Source organism: Diabrotica undecimpunctata, chromosome 6 (genome assembly GCF_040954645.1).
Source record: "Diabrotica undecimpunctata isolate CICGRU chromosome 6, icDiaUnde3, whole genome shotgun sequence".
Lineage (NCBI taxonomy): Eukaryota > Metazoa > Arthropoda > Insecta > Coleoptera > Chrysomelidae > Diabrotica > Diabrotica undecimpunctata.
The window spans coordinates 5295188-5320891 of NC_092808.1; the positions used below are offsets into that span (position 1 = coordinate 5295188).

At 34.0% G+C, this 25704-nt stretch overlaps 1 protein-coding gene across 1 annotated transcript in view; it reads left to right on the plus strand.

The window, feature by feature from the left end:
- The window catches only part of LOC140444716 (nuclear receptor subfamily 2 group E member 1-like), a 62119-nt gene that overhangs the window by 12141 nt on the left and 24274 nt on the right, over nt 1–25704 (plus strand). The window contains exons 2-3 of the mRNA XM_072536480.1: nt 23517–23667; nt 23750–23865. Of these exons, the coding sequence (XP_072392581.1) occupies nt 23534–23667; nt 23750–23865 (250 nt within the window). The 5' untranslated portion in view covers nt 23517–23533. The remainder of the gene's footprint in view (nt 1–23516; nt 23668–23749; nt 23866–25704) is intronic.

A 25704-nucleotide genomic window follows, 5' to 3' on the forward strand; every position in this document is an offset into this window, starting at 1 on the left:
TACTTGTATCCTCCCTATTTTAGTTTTAGCCACAGCTTTTTTAGATTAATTCTAAACCTTCCTACAACTGGGTTGTGATCTGATCTCACATCAGCTCCGGGGTATGATTTTACTGATTTTATGGAATTTCGGTATCGTTTGCAGATGAGAAGGTATTCAATTTGGTTTCTGATGACGTTATGTTGGTTGTCTGCTGGAGATTTCCATGTATAGAGTCTCCTGAGCGGTAGTTTGAAATAGCGACCGAGTTATTCCAGAAAATATGATGAAGCGGGTATTTTCTTGATTTGGACGTGAGTAGTAAGATGTTATAGAATGCCATCAACACATCTGTTTGAAATTAAAGCAAACATGTTGTTCATAGTACTTATTTTAAATTCTAATGCAGTATCAATTTAAACTGCCGATAATTCAACAATAGGCTTAAATAACAGATCTATATACATCCATATGTGTTCATTATTAAACAAAAAAAAAAGATTTACCTACAAAAATAACATGATTAATGATTTGTAAATATCAATGGTTTATGTGACATCGATAGCGTGAACAACTGCAGTATTAAAAAGCAATTTTTAACTCCTGCGGCCATATGTCACATCCACCCTCTTCTTTTGTAAAACTTCCGTAGAGTAGATATTTATTATTTTACATATTCCGCAAAACTTTCTTTTAAAAGGTACAGTTAGGTACGGATGTGATCTTGTAACTTATCCTCTACAGTGGCTGTCATATCAGCGTAATGCAATACTTTTATAGCCTCAACCACTGTCGCACGAATTTTTAGTATACGATAAAATGAATTTATTGTCATTTTTTTATACCTATTATTTTGATAGACATCTTACTGAATTAATGTTGACTTTAGCTTAGCCTCAATTGATATTATTTGGCCATCTTTTGACTCGTTGCCTGCAATTCTTTTTATTTATTCATTCCATTCTATTTTCTTGCTTGGAACATTTTTTCTTCTTTTTTATTCCAGGAATAAGCCATTTTTTACATAGACATGTCTAACATAGTTTATAGTATTCCTTGTACAAATTGTAATTTACAATACATTGACCATTCTTCAAGGCGATTATGTTGCCGAGAGGGGGCATTTGGGCCTGTAGGACCCATCGCCGGCTCTTCGGGCTTCTTCCTATCCCCGGAATTGGATCGGGTATTCACCATCTTTGGTTTGTCGCTGGTAGAAAGGTTAAATACCACCGCTGTTATAAATAACAGTTCCAGTGACAAATATCTGTTATAGGTACCGGTTCCAAGGAACAGTTACAAAGTAACAGAGCAAAAATGGAAAACAGATAGGTAAAAATGATCTAAGTATTCCTTGACTTACGGAAGGAATAACTTAGTAAACAAGTAAATTAAATGGTATAAAAATATAATGCAAAGAAAAATGTTTCTAAGTGTTCCTTGACTTACGGAAGAAACAACTTAGGACAGAAATATAGATAAATGAAATATGTAAATGTGAGAGTAAAATATGGAAATATTTCTAAGTGTTTCTTGACTTACGGAAGAAACGACTTAGAGTGGAAAAATAAAATACTGAAAATATAAAACGAGAAATGCAAAAATGAAACAGATTATAGAAATATGTCTAAGTGTTTCTTGACTTACGGAAGAAACAACTTAGAACAGAAAATAAACAAGAGAATCAAATATAGTAAAATAAATGCACAAATATTTATAAGTGTTTCTTGACTTACGGAAGAAACGACTTATAATAGAAAATAAGAAAAATCAAATATAGAAAAGATGTGAAAATATTGCTAAGTGTTTCTTGACTTACGGAAGAAACAACTTAGCAAAAAATGGAAAAATGAAATAGACAAATATATAAGTATTTTCTTAACTTACGGAAGAAAATATTTTAGATAAAATATCAGAAATAATAATGCGATATGAAAATATTTCTAAGGGTTCTTTTGACTTACCGGAAAGAACTACTTAGATACAAAGTACAAAATCAAATATATAAAATAGAAAAGGCAAGATAAATATTCCTAAGTGTTCTTAACTTACGGAAGAACAGCTTAGATACAAATACAAGAAAATAAACAATAAAAAATAATCAAATAAAATAGCAAACAATCAGTACATGAACAAATATGTGATATTCTAACCTGACAAGGTCTGGATATACAATAATGCTAAAATAAAAAGGTATACAGGAATTCAGAAATAAAACAATAACTTAGTTGGAACAATAATAGCACCGACTAGGTCTACAGTTAGTAGAAGAGGCAAGCTCGACTGACCGATGAGAGAAAATCTACCTGCTTTTATGTAAAACAGATCCTTTGTTTTACGTAGCAAAAGTGGAATTTCCCTGCACCGAGTCAATTAGAAATTTGGATTTGGCCAAACTTGGAATTCCCAAGTATTTTGACCAATATCCAAATTCCTTGATGCGTCCGGCACGGCTGTCAGCTACCGGCTGACACGCCTCCGGAGGACAATTAAAGGACCGTATCACCTCCCACAAAAGTGATTCGAAGAAATATCTAGGTGTAGTTTATCTATGCACGTTAACCAAAACGATCACACAATGAATTACATAGAAGCCGAGATATTAGCAATTGAACAACAATTATTTTAAAAGATTGTTCTGAAACAGAGAAAACCATAAACAAGAAATCTCACTTAAGTGAGAGTTACTCACATTTACTGTTTTTAGATAAAGAGTTTAATAAAAAAAAAACAACATCGAAATAATGTAGATTCTAATGTAGAAATCTAAAAGTTATGGTTTTATATTATTTTTGGTATAGAAATTTATCTGATTAACAATAAAGGTAGAGTTCAGCTATAAATTAAGACAAAACAAACTGTCACATTAAGTCATTGTCAACTTTCACTTGTTGTATTATGGAACACATATTTTAATGCATTATTTTTTCATTCCTTAAACTATAAATACGAAGTAAGAATATTTTGACAAGGATAAATGGATTTTATCTTACTCAAAACATGGAACCAAATATTTCGAATACGCATTTTGAGCAATCTATCGCTGTATATGATAATAAGCATTTTTTTTATTAACAAAATCGCATCAGCCAAATTGGCTATTAGCGAACAATAATTCTTGTCTCTCCAGGTGCCATCTTAGTCTATTATTAATAATTTTTTCTAGTAACTTACACATGGCGCATGTTAAAGATATCGGTCGGTACGACTCGGAACTTGTTTTAATACTATTTTTTGTATAGGTATAACTGTGGATTCATGCCATTTTCCAGAAAATTTGTGCTGTAGCCAAATAATATCAAACCGATTTAGAAGTTGTTTGTGAGCGCTATCTGGAAGGTGTTTGATAAAAATACTAGGAGTATCGTCCGGGCGACAGTTTCTTTGAGATTTGAGAATGCTTCTGTATACTCTAATTGAGAAATGGGTAAATTTAACGGTTCATCAGTGTTAGGTATAATGCTAATTTTCCTATTTTCTTCTTGCTGTTTGTAATTATTCTTCTTCCTATGCCGTCCCCATTAACGGAGGTTGGCGACCACATTTTTAAAAGTTTCTCTGTCTTTTGCAACGTGGAATAATTCGTCTACAGTCATGTTTGTCCAGTCTCGAATATTTCGCAGCCATGACTTCCTCTTTCTACCTATTCCCTTTTTGCCATCGACTCTACCCTGCATGATGACCTGCAGAAGACTATATTTATCATTTCTCAGTATGTGTTCAAGGTATGCAGTCTTGCGTACTTTTATTGTTCTCAACAACTTGTTGTTTGTAATTAATGAAAGATTTTTTATAATTAGTATTACTGGATCGGTTTTTGTATGTGTTAGCAAGGATTTTGACAATCTCTGCTTTTCCATTTATTTCGTGACTTTTAATATTCTGATTGCTATTTAATCCGGATATTCTTCGGACTTTGTTCCATATTTCAGTCATGAGAGTGTTTGCATTTAACGTTGATGCATATTGAGTCCATGACTGGGGTTTGGCATTTCTAATTGTCTTTTTGGCTATAGCACGTTGTTTTCTGTATTCAATTTTATTCTCAACAGTTTTGTAGCGCTTATATTGGTTAAAAACTCTTTTGCTAGATTCAACTGCTGTTTTGCATTCGTGATTCCACCATGGGACAGGGTTGCGTTGTTTTATGCATGTGGTCTTTCCTATTGCCTTTTCTGCTGCTTTTGTGATAATGGTAACAAGGTTCTTTAGTGTCTCTTCTATATTTGAGATACTTTTAAATGTGCTCATACTGCTTTCGATTAAATTGGAAAAAATATTCCAGTTAGGGTTTTTTAAATTCCATTTTGGAGTAAATGTCTGTCCACATTGGTTTTTGTTATTATGAATAAAAATAGGATAGTGATCACTGTTGTATAAGAAGTCGAGCCTATCTCAGGTGAGCTGTGGGGTCAGACCTGGTTCGCATATCGTAAGGTCTATACATGAAGATTCACCTTTTTGTACATTAAATCTAGTGGGCCTGCCGTCGTTTAAGACTGAAAGGTTGGACTGTTCAAATATCTCTTCTAGCAGTCTTCCCCTAGTATTTATATTAGAAGACCCCCATAAAAAGTTGTGGGCATTAAAATCGCCCAAAATAAGTCTGGGTTGGGGAATTTGTGGTAACAGTTCAGTTAATGCTTCTGAGTCGACTTGCGTTGATGAAGGTAAGTATAAGTTACAAATGTAGATATTTGGACTTGAGTTAAGTTTAATGCAAATTGCTTCTAGATTAGTTTGGAGAGAAATTAAAGTGGTTTCAATTGACTTTTTTACAAAGATAGCTACTCCGATGCTGTGATAATAAGCGTGTACGGTCGCCAGGGCCGCCCGCTACCATGTGTGCCAAGTGTGCATCGCACACGGGAGGCCAACAATAGGGGCGGCCAAAAGCAGTCCACTGATGATAATACTTTTTTAAAATGAAAATAAATTCAAATAATTAAATAGTATTGATTCAGATAATTAAACTAACCAAAGATAATGGGCAGGACATGTGATACGCAGTAACGACAATCACCTTATAAACAATGTGTTCTGGGAAAGGCCAGACGGAAGAAGGTCTGTAGGGCGGCCTAGAAAAAGGTGGAGAGATGCAGTCAAAGAAGATCTAGAGAAAATGGAACTGCGACAATGGGAATTAGTGGATCACAGTGGTTCACAGATAATTCTGTGAACTCTAATATTCCAAACAATAATAATTATTCAGTACATGATAATACTTAAATGTGTTTCATTTATCATGTATACTTATTTTTTTCATCCTAACCAAAAAAAAATGTCAGAAAATATTATTTATTGTATGAACTGCCGCCCTTTTGTAGGTACAGTCATAAAGCAGTTTCGGGAATACTTTTTAATTCAAAGCGGCTGGCGGCTTTCGGACTCCAGTTATTTGAGATTTTACACGTAGATACTTTACAAGAATTTAGGCAAGTGGTTGTAAAGTTTCTGTTATAATATTGTTCCTATGGTTATGTTTATAGATGGGTTATTATGTGTTATGTTCAGTCTTAGTTGAGAATTCGATGAATTTAGACACACTTTTGATAAACGTTTTTCTTTGTAAAATATAGTACTGTACCCGTTTCTTTTGCACAGTGGGTACTGTATTTCGAAGTAACGTCGAGATCAGAGTCATTTTATTCGTATACGCGTTACGGCTACATATTATTTGGAGCAACATTATTTGGACCACTTATTTGCAGTATTTTTGGATTTATTTTGTTAAATTCGCCCGGCTTCGTTCTTAAGTGATAATTTCAAAATGTCTGAAAGAAAAAGACTTTCAGGTTTTTAATATAGAAAAATAAAAGAGGCAAAAACTGAGAAGAAAAAAAAACTTAGCGGTGCACTGGAATCATTTTTGATGAAAAACATACATGAACATATAGAAGACTCGGATATAAATTTAGGACTTTCAACTTCAAGCAAAAGTACCAAAGAATTAAATATTCCTGCGGATAGAGACGGATGATTTGATGACAATAATAGCGATAGTGCGAGTACTGATGCTGAAACGCCTGAACCTGAAACCACCAACCAAGACAGAACAATTAATGTTCCAGTTAATCTGGAAACTACTGAAAAACCTTTAAAATAGTGTGAAAAGTACAAATAAATAATAACGATGGCGAAAGAAAGGTCAAATGATGTACCCAAATAACGAAAATGTCAGATTACCATAGCCTCCTAAGATTCTTATAAATTTTCTACTAGAAACCTGTTTTAGCCCTTGGTTTCTTTTGTCAATATATTACGTCAAATTCTCCCAGAATTTTTTGCTAGCTATAAGCATCTTGAATAAAAATCTTTTAATCTTTGTATAGGATTTTTAATCATTCCAGCAAACAATCTGCATAAAATATTTACAATATTTTTTTAAATTACAAAATAACGGTAATTTTTGCTCAATTACAACACTTAAATGAAATTGTTAATAGTAATATACAAGTACCAACGAAAGTTTAAACAGCAATCTCAAGTATTTCACAATTAGATCACCCCCAAGATCAACCCGTCACGAATTTAAATTTTTTCCGGCGTGAATCGAATTTTTTATGAATAGAATCAATCAATGGCGAAGATTGCAAGTGACAACATTAAAAACTAATTACGCAATGATGACTTTTTTATTTTTCGCGGTGCCACGCATAAAAAATTAGTTATCCCGTCTTCTAGCACCTTGTGTGTGCACAATAGGTCTTATTTGCATATTTTTTGCAACCCCTCTATCGATTTATGTGGGTATTAATACGTAGGAAAATTTAAAAGTTATGTGGATACGTGTGTAAACGAAATTTGATCAAATAATTGTACTTGGTAAAAATGTACATCGTTTGTATTTCTGTTAATAAAAACATTTGATCTGATAAAATCGGAAAAGCTTAATGAGCCTTTTGCGATATCAAAAAACTAATAAAAATAAATACTAATAAAAAAAAACTGTGTGTAAAGAAAAAAGAGGCGCATTGTTGACGAAAACAACGTAAGATCACATTAGGTAGGTATGTGGTACGGGGAAATTAAGGGAATGGTGCGCACTTAAGCAGAAATCTGTTTTGTTGTACATTTTTTAAATCTATCGGTAATTACAGTAAACTCTAGTTATTCTACTTTGAATATTTAGAATAAGTTTTAGAGAAATACAAAGTGCAAAAGCATAATATTAATATTACATATTATTATAATAGAAAAAATTATTATAAAGAAAAAAAGTGCCTTTGCGCACGATTCCCTATTTATGAGGGTAATTATGCACAATGAATTGGGAAATGGTGTGGACTAAATTAGTGTTAAAAAAAAACATTAATTTAAAATCAACGTAATAAAAACACTTATCTCAAAAGTATAATAATCATCATCATCATCATAAGGGCTCGACAATCCGTTGTGGTCATCTTCTGACCCTTAGAATCTGTAGATCTTCTGCCACATCATCAATCCATCTCCTTCGTCGTCGTCCTCTACTTCTTGTGCCCTCTGGTTTTGAAAATGTTAATCTCTTCGTGTATTCGTGATCTCACATTGTAGCAATGTGTCCAGCCAATCTAAGTCTATGCACTTTAACGAATTTCACAATACCTGGATCGGTGTACAACTGATACATAGTTTAAAGCTGTATCTTCGACGCCATAGCCCATTTTCATTTACGACCCCAAAAGTCTTTTTGTGGAGATAAGGTCCACGTTTCAGCCTAGTGTTGCCCAAAATCGGTTTTGGTCTTGTAGTCTTGGTCTTGTTCTTGCGTTTTTGCAAGACCAAGACCAAGACCAAGACCGCCTAATTTTAGCAAGACCAAGACTGACCGTGCAAGATTTAAGCAAGAACAAGACTAAGCCTGCGAGACTCTTGCGTCTTGCAGTTAGGACTGAGTGTGGTTTTAGCCAGTATAGTAGTTCGGGTATATGCTTAAAGACTCTATGAGACGCAAAATGTAATTAAAATTTGAAAAACTGGACTTATGCGCATTACAAACAATACCATAAACATACATACCGAATCAAAATAATAATTAAAAAAACACATTTGACACGTGCTCGGAGGTCATAATTACAATGTAAAAATAAAATATTTTGTACATTCTTTTCCAGCAGACGACTTCTTCGCTCTGAAATTAATTGTCCATATTTTGAGAATAGCCGCCCCCTAATTATAAAAATAATATTCTTGCATTGCGACGCCGACAGTAATATCGTATCGATATTTTTTTAAATATGTCACCCTAGCTAATAAAAAATATAATTGTTACGGACACCCACTTAATAATTCAATTTTTTTCCCATTATAATTTAGTCAGGAGGAATCTAAATAAACAAATCTTATCGGCCTAAGACTATAAATTGTTTCTGCTGAGTGTGCGATGACATTATTCGGTTAAACAAAATTTGCTGAAAGAGCGTGGCTAATATTCAAAAGTACCGAGACAAATTAATAACAGACAATGTTAGTAATGAAGTATTTAGAATAACGAAGTAAAGATATATAATTCTCGGTTTGTTATTAGATACTTAGGGTATTGGATAGTAACGAACATAAAGTAACTAGTAGTATAGTAGTTACTTTTTCGACATCACTTAACTTTATTCCCAATTGAGCTAGTCTAATGTAATAATTGTTTTTCATCTAATCCTTGTTGTTCCCGGAGTGACAAGTTTACAATTTGATATGAGGGACAAAGATTCAAATAGTTCTAGTCGGAGTAGTGAGCGTTAGAGTTATAGATCTAAAAGACCTAAAAGCAAATTTGATGAGTTTTTCGAAATAATTCATGCATCCCAAATTGCTTTGTGTAAATTGTGCCTACATAAAAAGGTTGAAATAAGAATGATCAACAGAAACACGTCAGATTTAAGGAAGCATCTAATATCTTTTCACAAAAAGGAATTACAAATATTTCTTCCCGAAAAACCAAAATTCGGTGGAGATATCACAATATTTTTAATAACCTCTAGAAAAGCTGGACATGTAAAAAAATATAGTTATTACCTTATTACCAATTACATATAAATATTATGTACCTCCTACTTTATTTTGGTAAATTAATGTATTTATTAAGTAGGATCTCCTTAATTTAAAATAACTTCTTTTGATTACCATTGCTTTTTTAACTATTCTTTATTTTTTCAAGTTAGTTTTTTATATAAAAGTAGAGATAAGATTGGTAAAAACATTTATTTTGCTTTAATTAGTGGATTATAGTTTGTTATCTTATCGCCTAAAAAATCTGTGCCCTTGATACCTGTATGTGGATTTTTTGCCCATCATGTCCATCAATCCCTTTCTAGGCAGATAATGTTCTTGAAAATACAGGCATGCTTATGTCATTAATTTGTTTTTTTTTGTTTTAACCATGTTTTAGTACATGTAAGCGTAGTAAATGCAAACATTTATTAAGAAACAGATTGACTTCCGTGGGGTCTGGTAGATAGCTGAGTTAGAGCATAGGCACGGATCGCTTAGATCGTCGCTTCAAACCCCACCCGGTGTCAGTTGTTTAGACATTTATTAATTTGGTTAGTCTTTATTATGGCTATGTTAATTCAAGCTTAAAATGTACTTACTCTGTTACGTTGTTCTAAGATCTAAAGTAACGTTTAATAAATAGCAATAGGCTAATTAATGGGTAACTGCAAGACTTGCAAGACTCTTGCTGCAAGACCAAGACCAAGACCGGGAGTGCAATACCAAGACCAAGACCAAGACCAGGTGTATTGGCGCAAGACGAAGACTATCTAAGTCTCGTCTTGTTCTTGCATTTGGGCAACACTATTTCAGCCCCATATATCAAAACAGGTCTTATTAAGGTCTTGTATATATTGAGCTTTACTGCACGTTTTATATTTTTATTTTTTAAATGTTTCTGGAGACCGTGAAAAGTTCTGTTTGCTATTGCTATGTGTCTTTTTATTTCGTCGCTTGTCGTGTTTGTTGCGTTTACTAGCGATCCAAGATATGTGAACTCTTTGACGTGCTTAAAGGTATCGTTCCGAGATTGTGTGGATGCGTGTGATAAACCTATTTACCACGGAAACAAAAATAAAATTAAATAAAACATAGAAAAAAAGTGGTTAATAATATTTATTATCATAAAGCGTAATTAATTCTCGAAGGGATTGTATGTATCGCGGACCGATCCAAATTGTGTCTCAATGATTACTGAAAACTAAAACTCAATACAGAACATGCGTTCTTTGTTTTTAAAAGCCAGACCATAAACTTTTATTACCGGGCTGGTCGTTATATTAATCATTAATTTCCCATAAATGCAACACACTCAAAATGGATAATTAAAGTGTCAAGCATATCTAATATCTGTAGTAAATAAACATATTGAAAAAAAAAACATTTCTATTTCTTATGTGTATAAACCATTTGCGAAAATGTAAATTTTAATATGAGATTGTTTTATTTAATTTTTGAATACAAAAATTTAATTCGTAATTAGCTTGTCGCTATAGTATATTTGTTAATTTGAATTCTCTGTTGGATATTTTGGGGGTTTTTAGAAACCAACATATATTTGTTTTTTTTTCCTCGTTTCCACAAGTCCTAATTCACTTGCTGAGTCCGCAGGCCTTGTAAAATACTGCTCCATGTCCCTCATACTTCTGCCCAATATAACTATATCTCATATATGCCCAATATAACTGTCTTAGACCATTATTAATGTTAAAGAATGAAGAGTTTCCTTCAATTCAACCGCATGAGCTTACGTTTTGCATTGTTAGTTGGGTCAACTTAACTAACTTAGGTGGAATCCCAAAGTCTATCATTGCATTATATAATGTAATTCTTTTAACACTGTCATAGGTTTCTTTGAAGTCGACGAAGAGATGGTGTTTATCTATGTTATATTCTTGTGACTTGCGTAGAATCTGCCTATGTGCTTGAATTTGATGTGTAGTTGACTTTTCAGCAGTAAATCCGCATTGATATTGACCAATAAGACCGAAGATTTTATACAGAGTAATGCCTCTATAGTTCTTACGCTCCAGTTGATCACCCTTTTTATGCAACGGACATATTATTCCCTTTAGCAACTCTTCTGGTACCGATTCATTCTGCCATATAAATATTATTAGTTTATGGATTGCTGCAAAAAGTTGATCACCACCTTTTATATACATTTCCGAACAGATTTCATCGATTCCTAGGGCTTTATTATCTTTGAGTTTTAGGAAACTTTGACACTTCTTCTCTTGTTGGGTAGTTGACGTTGTAGATTTTGTTGATTGTCTATGTTGTAACCTCCTTCAATATCGTTTATATATTTAGATGTTCGCTGAAATGTTGTGCCCATCATCTAAGAACTAAGTTTTTATCATGTAGAATTTCACTGTTAGTGTCTTTGCAAATTTTTAATCGTGGTTTAAAATCTCGAGGGCTATTATTTAAGGATTTTAGTATTTCCTCGTTTCATTTTTATCGAATAAACTTTGTATATCATTGAGAGTGTTCTGTTCGTATTCCCTCTTCTTACATCGATGGATAGTTTTTTCCTTTCTTCTAAGACGTCTATTCTATACTCTTCTTTTTTTCTCCATGTACAACATGCGTCGATGGTTTTTTGATATGCTGCGTTCTTTCTATTTGTGGCCATTTGACAATTATGATCAAACCAATAATTTCTTTTTTCTGACTTCGTTTTCCCCAATATTTCAAACCGATTTCTGTAACACAATATCTCGCATATTTGGTTAATGTCTTCTTCTTCTTCTAAGTTTTCTGTCCTAATTTGATCTTCTATTTGCTGTCTGTATACGTTCGCAATGTTAGGATATTTTAGTTTATTAATTTCGATTTTTTCTCTCCTTGTCCCGATCTCATTTTTTAAATTAAATATTCTTTTTTTAAATGGTGCTTTAACTAAATAGTGATCACTATCTATGCTTGATGCTCTAAAAGTATAATAAAAAGTATAATATTATAAAGAAATATTAATTGTATGAAATATTTAAATGTAATATTTTTAACGTAAACCAAAGTCGCATTTATAATTTTCTGGCGTATTTACATCTGTACATTCTGCGTGATTCTACGAGGCACATAACACACTTCTATATCGTAATTATTTCATTTTCCCTCTTTCCCCTCAAATACAACATTAGGTGGTTAGGTGCAACTGGATTTTCTAATGATGGTGGAATAAAGGTTAATTCAACATAATCTAATTCGTTTTCATTGATAATATCTGACAAATCAATGTCTGTTGACATCAGAAGACTCAGGTGTTAGCTCTGCACTATCTCCTTTTTTTGTTTGCCTTTACGTTTTTTTTTTCTATCTGGCGAGATATTTGGCGATTCTTTACCAAAACGTTTTCGAACAGTAGCCTTTCTTGATACTTTCAGTTCCCTTTCTCTTGAGATTCTCGTATCTTAATCCTTCCTCCAATTTTGTCTACATTGGTATGTTTGTAAGAATTACCGATTGTTGCTTATTACCAGATTTTCTTTTAATTTCTGGTTTACCCGTTTTCGTTGTTATTGGAGCAAAAACGAAAAAGGAATTTTACTTAGATATTGAAGGCTGAATAATTGTAATATCTAACATTGACTCAGCAGTAGATACATTCTGTTTAGACGTTATAGGAGGCCCTGGTAGAGAAGCGGTTTCTACTATAATTTCCTTTGCTGAATTGGCAGGAGCAAAATTATCCTTATCAAATTTATCGGAACCTAACGGACATATTCCAGATGCACGAAAACCTGACATTGCCTTCTCTATAGTAACAACTTTCATAAATGCTTTATTTAACAGTGCCAACGTCACTTTCGGTTATTTTTTGATGGCCTGTATTGGACAGATACAGATCATATTCTCTATAAAGTACATTCTTTAAAGGACAAAAGAAAGTAAAGTTAAAAGGCCGAAGATGATCTGAGGTGAGTGGTGGAAGTCTGGATAAATTTAAGGTGGATGAATGTCTTTGTCTTTACAAAAATTATATGCATCAATAGAAATATGGCTGGAGTGGTTATCCAGCACTAAAAGGATGGGATCAGTTGCTGTGGGCTTTGCATGTCTCACAAAATGGCACAGCCACATGCAGAAAAAGGCTGGAATAGTTCTTCCACGTCGGCATATATAGCATATTCTACCTTTTTAACTTGTTTAGGTCCATAAACCTTTGGACATTTTTGTTTGGTTGTTTGGTTTGTTTTGTTTGGTTGTAATGACAGTTTCATCTATATTAAAAATTCTGTTTAGCTCCAACATAAACTTGCCCATGGGTATTTTAACCATAACTATTTATTGAATGCCTTAAACCTGTTCAAACTTGTTCCTTCTGATTGTCTTAATGTTACTTCCTTTTTATAAACCCATAAAGCCAATCTTTGCCGGCTAATCTCTTCCCTTTATTAAATTTATTTGAGATATTATTTTCGTCAGCATAACTAAATTCCAATCGTCAAGTTCTTTAGGTGACGTTAATACATACTCTCTTAATTCTTCTTTTACTTCATCTGGAAATACAGCTGTGCGACATAAACGTCGTGGCGTGTGCAAACCTGTTAATCTTTTTCTTAAAGTCGATTCGGGAATGTTGAAAGCTCTTCCCGTTTCCCTTATTTTTTGCCTTCAATTCTGATTGCACACATAATATTTTGTAAATCTTTGTTAGTATATGTAGATAAGAATCGTAGATTTTCTAGTGTATGTTTCGTGATGTCTGGAAATAAAAATGGTAATTTTAATATTTACCATTTCATTGTTGGTGGGGAATTCGTACGCTCTCGTGCGCATTATGTATATTATTACCCTTTTATGTCCTCCAAAATGTACCAAAAACAGCATGATTTAAATCAATAATAAGTTCAAAGCAACTGAATAAAGCCTACGGACTTATTGTCTTAATTTTTGGAGGAGAAACACTAGAACATTTCTTGCAATTTTCAATAATCGGATCTCACTTAGTCTACGTGCAACGGTCGACTGAAGATATTGTCGTCATCCATTCACAAAATCGGTCGAAAGGGTAGGACTGCTTGAGTTTGTGAAATCTTCCACGCAATTTGAAATACAATACCCGCCGCGCACTATTACCCCACTTTATCTTATATAAGATTACTGGGAAAGATTTACGAACGACTGACTAACTACAAAGAGAGAGACTGTCCTAGGCTACGCAGGCGATGCTGTATTTCTGACCAGTAAAGAAAATGATTTACTGAGGATACTATATATCATACAACTAAACAATACCAGATGACAGTATCAACAGATAAGTCAGAATATATTCAAAGAACCAATCAGACATCTAGGATTGAAAACAAAAATACCAGTTTATAAAACCTGCGTTTGACCAATACTTGCATATGCGATAGAAATAAATTAGGTTACAAATAATTTTAAAAATTCTAGTTTGGTGTACCACTTCTCTCTCTCTCTCTCTCACTGCAATGGCAACACAGCTCAAATCGAGCCTTGGCCTGCTCCAAACTATGCTTCCAACATTACCGGTTCCGCGCCGATCTTCTCCAGGTTCTCATCATCATCATTCTGGCTTTACAACTCTGCTTGGGTCCTAACCTCCTCAAAAATTTCTCTTCAGCCGTTCCTATCCATCGCCTTCCTCCGCCAAGCATGTATTCCCATATTTCTCATGTCTTCATCGATGTTATCAATGAACCTTGTTCTGGGTCTTTCTGTTCTTCTCTGACCAATGGGTCTATCAACGAGTGTTTTTCTAGCTGGGCCATTTTGTTCTATCCGCATTACATGTCCTATCTACCTCAGACGTCCTATCTTAATATGTTTAACGATATTAGGTTCCTCGTATATTCTATAAAGTTAGACGTTGTATCGTTTTCTCCACACTCCATTGTCATTTACTGCTCCATAGATTCGCCTTAGTAGTACTTTTATATAGTTAATAGTACTTTTCTTTCGAAATATTCTAACATGTTTTCATTACTTTTTGTTAGAGTCCAGGTCACTGAACCATATGTTAGGACTGGGCGTATTATTGTTTTGTAGAATTTTATTTTTGTATTTCTCGATATAATTGTGGACTTAAGGAGGAGATTAAGCCCAAAATAGCATCTGTTGGACTTGCAAATTCTGCGGTTTATCTCTGCGGTAGTATGTATTACTTTCAGTGTTAAGGAGCGCTCCCAGGTATACAAATTCGTTCACTGCTTCGATGACGTCGTTTTCTATAACAAGTGGTCGTAGGATTTGTGGTTGCGTGCTTATTTTTCCACCCATCTATTCAATACATCTTTTCTTGTTGTAAATAGGTTGCCATTCTGACTTCTGCATTGTCTTGTGGTTGCCTTGAATTCTTTTCTGTTGATGTTAATTTTCTTATAGACTGTTCTGAATTCTTTCTCTCTGTTTTCTGTATATTTAAGTTTCTTATTTAAGTGGTTTCGTTGATTTTGTGTATCCTCTTTTTTTTTCTCCAGATTCTCACGTCTAGCAAAATTCGCGCGTTCGCTGCCACTTCCTTCTCCCAACTTTTCTGTGACCTTCCTTTTGGTCTTGCGCCTTACATTTTATTATCTACGACTCTTTTTGGCAATCTTTTGATCTCCATTCTCATTACATGATCAGCCGATCTAAGTCTCTGAAGTTTAACGAATTCTGAGATCAGTGGCTCTTTGAACAGTTGGTAGAGTTTATTGTTGTACTTGGACCTTCATACTCCGTTTTTGTTAATAGGTCCAAATATTTTCCTTAGGACCTTAGTGTACCACTTCACCTTACGCAAATTTGGCACATTTTAGTTCTTCGAAAAAATTAAAAAATTTATTCTAACACTATCTGAATCATTTTAGCAATGACTATTAAACTGCCGCAGACAAACATACTTCACTATTTATTCCTTTATACATCTCGTTGATTTATGTGAACTATCCATGTGTGTAAATACGTGTACGTAAGAGGGTAGAAGAGTTTGAATTTCATGTCGATTCGACCCCCGTACGCAATTGACTTTAACACCTGTGCTTTCTCTGCGGCCCGAAACCGACCCCATAAAAAGTCCCTAATTATAGATAAATGTAACTACAAATTACGCAATATGTTACCCAAGTGGACGGTCAGATTTTTAATAAATGGAAGTGACTGTTAGGTTTTGGATATCGGCGGTTTACAGGCGGTATCACAACGCATTTTAAGTTTCAAGTTTGGTAAGTGGGAATTCCATATAAAGTACAGATAGTAAAGTTCAAGTATAATGTAAAGATATTCTTCTTCTCTTTGATCCTCTATTTCCAAATATCTTGTTCTAAAGAATTAGTTGCAACAAACCATATCTCTGTTCATTTCTCATGACATAGCCAAGATATTCTAATTTGCATTCTTTGATTGCCCTAAAATTTACGAAAGATTTGAATTTAATAGAAAGCACTGTTTTTTTTTCTTTGTAATTTGTTTATCGAATAATAAAGTACAGAGGATAGGGTTATGTATGGAACAGCACATCAGGCAAATGGATTCCATGACTTTTATGGCATATACGCACTCTTTTGTTGAAAATTTCAATGACTAATTTTCATAAATGTGGCTAAATTTCGTTAATGCAGCATTGAATTTCCTCCTTCAATGCACGGGGCGGTTGTAGGCTTATTGGCATAGATCTTTGACTTCAAATAAAGGAATAAAAAGAAATCAAATGGTGTTAAATCACACGATCTAGGGGACCAATTCTAATCATCAAAACGAGAGATTACATGTCTACAAAATATCTCATGTCTTCTTCGTATTCTTCCTTCTTGTATATAGGCTTTAAAGCCTGTTTCTTCTTTTATATTAGCCTCCTAAATTGTTTTAAGTATCGCACCACCTTTGTCATGGTCTGTCAATACTTCTTCGTCCATTCGGTGACTTATTTCGTACTATTCGTACTATCCTATCCTCTGCCTTTCTACTAATCTGTTCGTTCCACTCCTGTTTCACGCTCTTCTTATGTTGTTGCTGCTTTATAGATTCTTGTTTTTGTGTCGTGGCTTAGGTGCTTGTTCTTCCAGATTGTGTCATTAAGAGATCCCGCCGCTTTACTTGCTTTTAAGCTTTGTTGTCGTACTTCTTCTTCAACATCTCCGTAACTAGTTATATCTATTCACAGATATCTAAACCTTGCTTCCTGCTTTATTATTTTCCCATCAATTTCGATTTTATAAGCAATAATTATTCCCATTATTAAGCCTAACAAATCAAACGACAACCCTACCTGTTACCGACCTATCTCTCTTGCGTGTTGCATATGCAAGATCCTAGAAAAAATTTTAAACCTCTGCCTTATATGATACTTAGAAAATAATTCCCTTCCAAAGTGATTTTAAAAAGGTAGATCCACATTAGAAAATCACGTTGCATTACAGACTTCAAATAAGGAAGCTTTTGCAAATAACCAAAAACTAATAGCAATATTTTTCGATATAACCCAAGCCTATGATAGAGCATGGAGGCACTGTATGCTACAAACATTGAAAGATACTAGTATTTAAGGTACATACTCGCATTTATTAAAAACTTTTTAAAAAATCGCTCCATTCTAGTTAGAATAAATGGTGTTGCAAGCTCATCTAAGATACTAGACAATGGAGTCCCTCAAGGTTCAATTCTTAGTCCAACTTTATTCTTAATCGCTTTTAATAGTATTATGAATGTAATTAAAGTATTCATTAAAGCTAGTCTTTACGCAGATAAAATTGTTATTTATACTAAATTGAATAACTGCCATGACAGCAATTAAAATTATACAAAGTTTCCTAAACCAGCTTCATAATTGGACGATAAAAACGAGATTCGTTTTTTCTATTGAAAAAACACGATATATTATTTTAAATAAAAATAAAACCTACCTTATAACTAGTCTAACATTATATAATTTACCTTTAGCACAGTCAAAAGAAATAAACTTTTTAGGTCTAAATTTTGAGAGAACTTTAAATTGGATTTCGCATATAAATACACTACAGCTTTCCTGCGAAAAGAGATTAAATATACTCAAAATATCCAACAAGATTAGGGGTGCTGATCATAAAATCAGTCAATCTACAATCAAACGGCCAAAATCAAAATAGAAGACCAGTTAACTGATAAAATTGCAATAGAACGTGGAGTACGACAGGGCTGTATTTTGTCTCCATTGTTGTTCAATATTTATTTTAAATGGGTATTTAAGGAAGCTTTAGACGGTTGTGCGAAAGGAATACTAATAAACGGTGAATGGTTGAATAACATTAGATATGCAGATGACACTATCGTTTTTGCCGATAATCTGAATGACTTACAGATATTAACAAATCGCATAACAGAATTCAGCAACAGATACGGACTAGCTCTTAACATAAAAAAAACCAAATTTATGACAATTAGTAAAAAACCAATACTAAACACTCAACTTACAATCAACCAACAGAATATCGAAAGAGTCGAGCAATATACATATCTAGGCACCAATTTAAATAGCCAATGGGACCACTCAACAGAAATTAAACAGCGAATAATAAAAGCAAAAGCAGCATTCGTTAGAATGAGAACCATTTTCAACAGTCGGGACATATCATTAAAAACAAAATGCCGTCTATTGAACTGCTACATATTCACAGTTCTGATCTACGGAATGGAAACGTGGACACTGACTGTTGCATCTATGAATCGGCTCGAAGCTTTCGAAATGTGGTATTATAGGCGCATCTTACGTATATCCTGGGTTGACAGAGTTACTAATGTGGAGGTCCTGCGTAGAATGGGGAAAGAATGTGAAATTCTCATGACCGTCAAAACTAAAAAGTTGGAATATCTAGGACATGTAATGAGAAATCAAGAACGTTACGGCCTTCTCCAGCTGATTCTCCAAGGGAAGGTAAATGGTAAGAGAGGACCGGGAAGAAGACGCATTTCCTGGCTTCAAAATTTACGAAAGAGGTATAACACGACTACCACTGAACTGTTCCGCGCTGCAATAAACAAAGTAAAGATAGCCGTGATTTAGGCTTTACAAATCGCTCATTAGAACTAAAATCGATTATGGTTGTATATGTTACGATGTTGCATGTAAAATCACTTTAAAAAAACTAAACCGTATTCAACCTACAGCTTTGAGATTAGCACTGGGAGCTTTTAAAACTAGTCCGGTTAGTAGTATGTAAGTTCTAACTGGAGAACCTCCATTACAAATAAGACGACAGCAACTATACTTGAACTATATTACAAAGACATCATCCCAGAAACAGCATTTAAAAGATAACACTGGTAAACACACAGTTTACTGCCGGAAATTTTTTTACTGTTTTTAAGTAATTTGGGTCTGCTGAATCCAAAAATGCCATCAGATTTGCTCCATCAGATCGTTTTCAGGAAATACACAGGATCACATTTCTAACATATAGGGTAATTTAACGCAGCACTAGCTACATATATGTAGTGCTGCTACCAATTAAATAAACAAAACACTAATAAAAAGTAAGGTATTTATTGAACAATAATTTACTTACAAAAATCATCACAAATATCTGTCAAAAAAACTTAACTTTTTATCTAGCCTAACCAGCATCGCAGCACAAATCTGCTATTCAGCGTCACCTAAAAACTTCCTTTTATATGATTTTCTTGCAAAGGCTTTAAAAGGACGGTCTCTTTAAAGACTCCAGCAGTAATCCGCCATTATGTGAGTGTCCCATCTCCCCTGATACCTCTCTTCCATCGTTTTGATATCTTGGTGGAAGCGTTCCCCTTGTTTTTCACTAAGGTCACCAAAATCTTCTGGTAAACGGTCTACGTGGCTGAGGAGTTAATGAATTTTAATACTCATATGACAACCGTTTGTGTTAAACTTGACCTTTAGGATCTAGGACCTTTACAAATTGTTTCATCAGCCCTAGTTTAATATGTAACTGAGGTAATATTATTTTCTCTCGGTCGACCAATGCTTCGTTAACTACATTAGCTTCTCCTTGAACTAAAGCATCTCTGGGATGCCATTTTCCTCTACTCCAGTGTTGGTCGTTAGCCCTGCTATCCCAAAGACACAGGAAACAAGGATATTTTGTATTTTAGCACCAGCGAAATTGTTTTATATTCTTCTTTTATTTTTGTAGAATGCCCAATTGGTATACTTCCATATTTGTTGCCATTATGTAAACACTTTAAACTTCGTTTGGAACTGTCGATAAAAAGACGCCAGTGATCTGGTGTATATTTCGATACACCCATTTTGTCTAACAGTCCTTTAATATTATTACAAAAAACCATATCATTTTGCTGAGAAAAAAAAAGGCAAAAGATCTTTTTCTTTATTACGGTAGTATGTAATTTTGGTGTCTGGGTGAAGAAGATTCTTTTGCTTTAGTCTGGAGGCAAGCAACTCGAAAGAATCCTTTGGAAGGTTCAAATCTCTCATAATATCACTCAGCTCTTTCTGAGTAAAGAGTTCAGGACGTGTTAACTTCTCTTCAAAATCACTGCCGTCTTCCTCAAATCTATTAGTCTGTAGTTAGTCAGATAACATTTCGACATTATCCTCTGGTAACGTAGGTAGAAAGCTAAATATTGGAATGGGTATCTGTTCAAGCTGATGTGGAATTGGTCTTATTGCTGAATCCATTTTAGGATATGTCCACGTATGTCGATTGTTACGATTAAAGCCCTTTATATTCACAAGACAGAAATAGCAATCGTCAAAATAATTTTTTGATTCCCTCCATACCATTGGTACACCAGACTTTAAACATTTTCGTTGTCCTTTTGTCCACTGTCGCAAGTTTTCCAGACAAGTTTTGCACACTACATGTGGAGCCCAGGATTTATCTTGATCTCCTAAATAAACACCAAAATAGGCTTGATATGCCCTTTTTATAAAATCACAAACTGGTTTTCTACTTTTCTTTACAATGTACTCGTCACATTTGTAGCAAAAAACGTCCGGGTTATTCACACAACAACGCCTGTTTGTAGAAGCCATGGTTTTTAGTTTTCAAAAACAAACTCTTGCAACGAAACTTAAGTTCAAACTAAATTTTACAATAGAACGCAGTTGACTTTACAGGAATTTATTAAGGCCGTTTCAGAGAAAATACTATTTACTTATCGGACAAAAGCACTTAGCGCTAATTTCAAGTTATAGGCATTTCCAAAAAGTACACTTTAATTAGAAGTCATTAGTATGTTTTTGTATTAGAATTTGTTAAGTTGGTTTATAAACATATTGCAGTTATAGTGGTGGAATATACAGAAATGTAACAATATTTAAGTATTTGATGAGTATGTTATCTCGAAAACTAGAGCTGATACAAAGAAAAGGTTTGTATTTTTGGAATCAGCACAGATGAATTAACCAAAATCAGTTGATTTTTTTCGGCAGCAAGACAAATTTTTTTTGTGTTGGGCTGTGTAATTTAAAAGATATTTAATATAGTGTTTCTTGTATTTATTATATCCACGAATAACCCTGCGCAGTTGATGTAGTTTTGTGTTTAAATAATAATAAAAAAGATAATTCAGATACTATTTATTTATTTCTATATATTGTTTTTTCTAGTGTTGTTTGTTTAGAAAACATCCAGGTAATGGAAGTTAACACTACAATAAATTAGTAGTACATAATATCCATTATAATATATAAGAGTTATCCAGAATCTCTATTGGAATCAAAAGGCACGTGTGAGGCTGAACAAATCAACAAACACAGAGGAATTCGAAATTTTACGAGGGTGCGACAGGGGTGTATTTTGTCTCCTATGCTGTTCAACCTCTATGTGGAGAATGTTTTTGCAGAGGCACTTGAAGGCACTGATTGTGGTATAAAGGTCAACGGGTACCCGATAAATAACATTCGTTACGCTGACGACACCGCAATAATCACAGATAACGAACATGATATGCAGTTGATACTAAATAAAATAAACACCACAGGAAAAACATATGGCCTGAAGATAAATGCTGGAAAAACAAAATGCATGACAATAAGAAAGTAGATGCAAGACAAGAAGACAAGAAGAAAGTACAACTGCACGTAGATAATGCTCCAATCGATCAGTGAAAACATTTAAATACTTGGGAATGATGGTGAATGACCAATGGGATCCTCAACAAGAAATAAAATGCCGTACCGAACAAGCAAGACAAGCTTTTCTTAAATTTAAACCGCTACTTTGTAACCGCAATCTTTCCTTCAATCTCCGTTACAGAATAGTTAAGTGCTATGTATGGTCCATATTGTTATACAGCATGGAGACATGGACGTTGAAAATATCTTCCATTAACAAGTTGGAAGCCTTCGAAATGTGGACCTTGCGAAGAATGTTCCGCATACCATGGACAGATAGGGTGAGAAACGAGGAAGTCCTAAGAAGAGCAAATACTGAGAGAGAATTGCTCAGCTTGATCAAAGCACGAAAGATTGGATACCTGGGCCACATCCTGAGAGGGGAAAAATACGCAATCCCTCAACTAATTATCCAAGGAAAGATTGAGGGCAAGAGAGGAGTAGGTCGCAAACAAATGTCGTGGCTGCGAAATATAAAGAACTGGACAGGCGTAACTAACACTGGTGAACTTTTGCATGCCGCAAAAGACAGACGTCTGACCTTAAGATAATTCGCCAACGCACTATAGGTGCACGGCACCATAAGAAGAAGAACATAATATCCATTTGCTATATCTATAAAGAATTCTACTGATTTATGAAAACGATATAAATATTCCTTCATACTTTTTTATTTGCTTCCCTAACACATCTCCACCCATTTGTAACTAACTTTCCTCTCTTCTTCTCCCTTTTCCACCTATTTTAACTACTAATCCACAATGTTTCAGCATATTTGACTGGTTTCGTATCAATAGTCACTCCCATTACTATAAGACAGTCGGAACATTCATAATAATTACCTAACTAAAAGCTTGCGTGCGGCAAAGACTTATGTAAAACACAAACAAAAAAGTGGGGAAACTCGGCGGGGGTGCAGCAATTTTGAATCGAGTGACAATCTGTAACATATGACTGCCGATTGCGGTTTAATGGCTTGCTTCGATTTAATTATAGGGTGTGAAAGGTTCAGACTTTTTTCCCGATATGATCTTTCAGAGGGCACTTTATCATTCTATCTGTTGTACACGCGTAAAATAATTGGCGAAAAAAGAGTATGAAAATGACTGCATTCAACGAATAGTTACTATGCCAGACAAACAAGAGGTAATACAAAGAAGAATACAGGCCCAAAGAACAGCTGAAATTAAAATATTAAGATCTATGATAGGGAAAACGAGATGACATTGAACGAAAAAGAAATTGGAACCAACATCTGACACGAATGGACGAATAAACAATTTCAAAAATTGTAAGAGATGGGAAAACGAATGGAAGAATGTTCCCAAAAAGACTTAAAGAGATGACAAGACAACTAGTCTTCGGAGTATTACCCAGTAAACATAGATTATAAACTTAATGTATGAAAAAGATATACTTATGTCGAAATATAGCATTTACAAATATATGAGATGTCAAAAATCTTAATTGGTATGTTTCGCTTATGTTTCTTTTAGTGGTATTAATAACGTATTTTTATGTTTTTCTGCAGATTTTTTGCTTTACCAGATGGACGATTCATGCGTAAGCAATCAAAAGACCGAAAGTTTTTGCAAAGTGTGTGGAGATAAGGCTTCTGGTAAACATTATGGTGTAGCTAGCTGTGACGGATGTAGAGGATTCTTCAAGAGAAGCATTCGAAGGTAAATTAAGCAGTTAAAAATTACTATGCGATCAATTAATATACTCATATATTCACTTTTTTAATCTTAAAATAATTTATAGAAACCTGGAATATGTTTGTAAAGAAAATGGGAACTGTATAGTTGATGTGACTAGAAGGAATCAATGTCAAGCGTGCAGATTTAAGAAATGTCTTCAAGTAAACATGAAGAGAGACGGTGAGTATAATCTAATTTTATTTCTTACTTTAATATTGTTCGTTAGAAATGAATTACATTGTAGTACCAAAATTCTAGAAACTAAATTGTGAGAAATGATAATTGAATTTTATCGACGACAGTGTTGCCACGTTGTGATTATAGATAATTTATCAACTTCTATATTAATAAATCACAAAGGATCTTATAAAATAATGATCTTATAAAATATAAAAACGTTGACCAGTAAAAAAACAATAGATCATCGAAGCCGCAAGAAGAAAGCCGCAAAGAGAATTTTAAAAATGTATGAGCACCAAATGTATGAGTTTGGAATGAAGATGGAGGCAGATAGTCGGGGTAACCAATAATTGTTTTACAAGGCACTAAAGACGCTAAGAAAAGGTAAAGAAACAACGATGAAACAGGTAAAACGTAAAGACGGCACACTGATTATCAGACCAAATGAGATTATGGAAAGAAGGAGACAATACTTCAGCGAACTCCTAACACCAAGACAACCGAAAGAGGAAACTGTAATGATAGAAGTAGGAGAACATGGACAAGAAAATGATATTCAAATAGAAGAAGTCAAAGAAGCAATTAATAATACAAAGAGAGGTAAATCAGCTGGTCATGACAAAATCACTGCTGAAATGTTAAAGACAATGGGACCGAAAGGAGTTGAATTTTTAACCAAAATTATGAACATGGCTTGGAACCGATGTACAGTCCCCGAAGATTGGAGAATTGGCATAATACTACCAATCTTTAAGAAAGGAGACCCAAGTTCTTGTGAAAATTATAGAGGAATTAATCTACTCAGTATCGTCTCCAAAATATATGAAAGCATCCTAGAAAAGAAATTAAGACACATCGTTGAACCACATCTGGATGAAATACAAAGTGGGTTTAGGAAGGGACACAGTACGCAAGACCATATATTTACATTGAAACAAATAATTGAGAAAGCTAGAATAAAGAACACAGAAATATATATGGCATTTCTAGATATTGAGAAAGCATTTGACAGAGTGTCCCAGGAAGCAGTTTGGAAAAGTCTGCAAAATAGAAATATTAACCATCAACTAATAGGTGCTATCAAAAGTCTGTATCAAAATAACAAGAGTTATGTACGTAAGGATAACTTGGAATCAGAGATGTTTGCAATAAACGAGGGTCTAAGACAAGGAGGTGTTATGAGCCCCACACTGTTCATATTGATTATTGACGACATAATTAAGGAAACAAAAGCAAGTATACACAAAGTACATATCGGATATAGTAAACTACGACCGGTTGGTATAGCGGAGTGTTCATTCGCAGATGATCTCATGTTATGCGCTTCCAACGAGAGGGACCTCCAGAAAAATATAGATAGATGGAATAATGAGCTGGCAATTAGAAACATGAAGATTAATGTTAAGAAAACCAAGGTGATGCTAATAGCGAAAACTAACCGGAATGTTAACATAAAAATTAACCAACAACTCATAGAACAAGTAGATGCATTCAAATACCTAGGGGTTACAATAGACAGAGAAGGTACCATGCAGAATGAAATAACAGAAAGAATAAGTAGTGCTTCAAAAGTGTACCATAATCTTAGTAGAGCATTCATAGGTAAACCTGAAATCAGCAGAAGAACCAAAATGACAGTTTATAAGCCAGTATTCCGACCAATCTTGATATATGGAAGCGAGAGCTGAGTTTTAACAAAGCAATTAAAAAGCAAGATACAAGCCATTGATATGAAATATCTAAGACGAGTCAAAGGAATAACACGACGAGACAAAATAAGAAATGAAGATGTTAGAGAAAAACTGGGCATAGAATCTGTACTACACGCTATTGAAACAC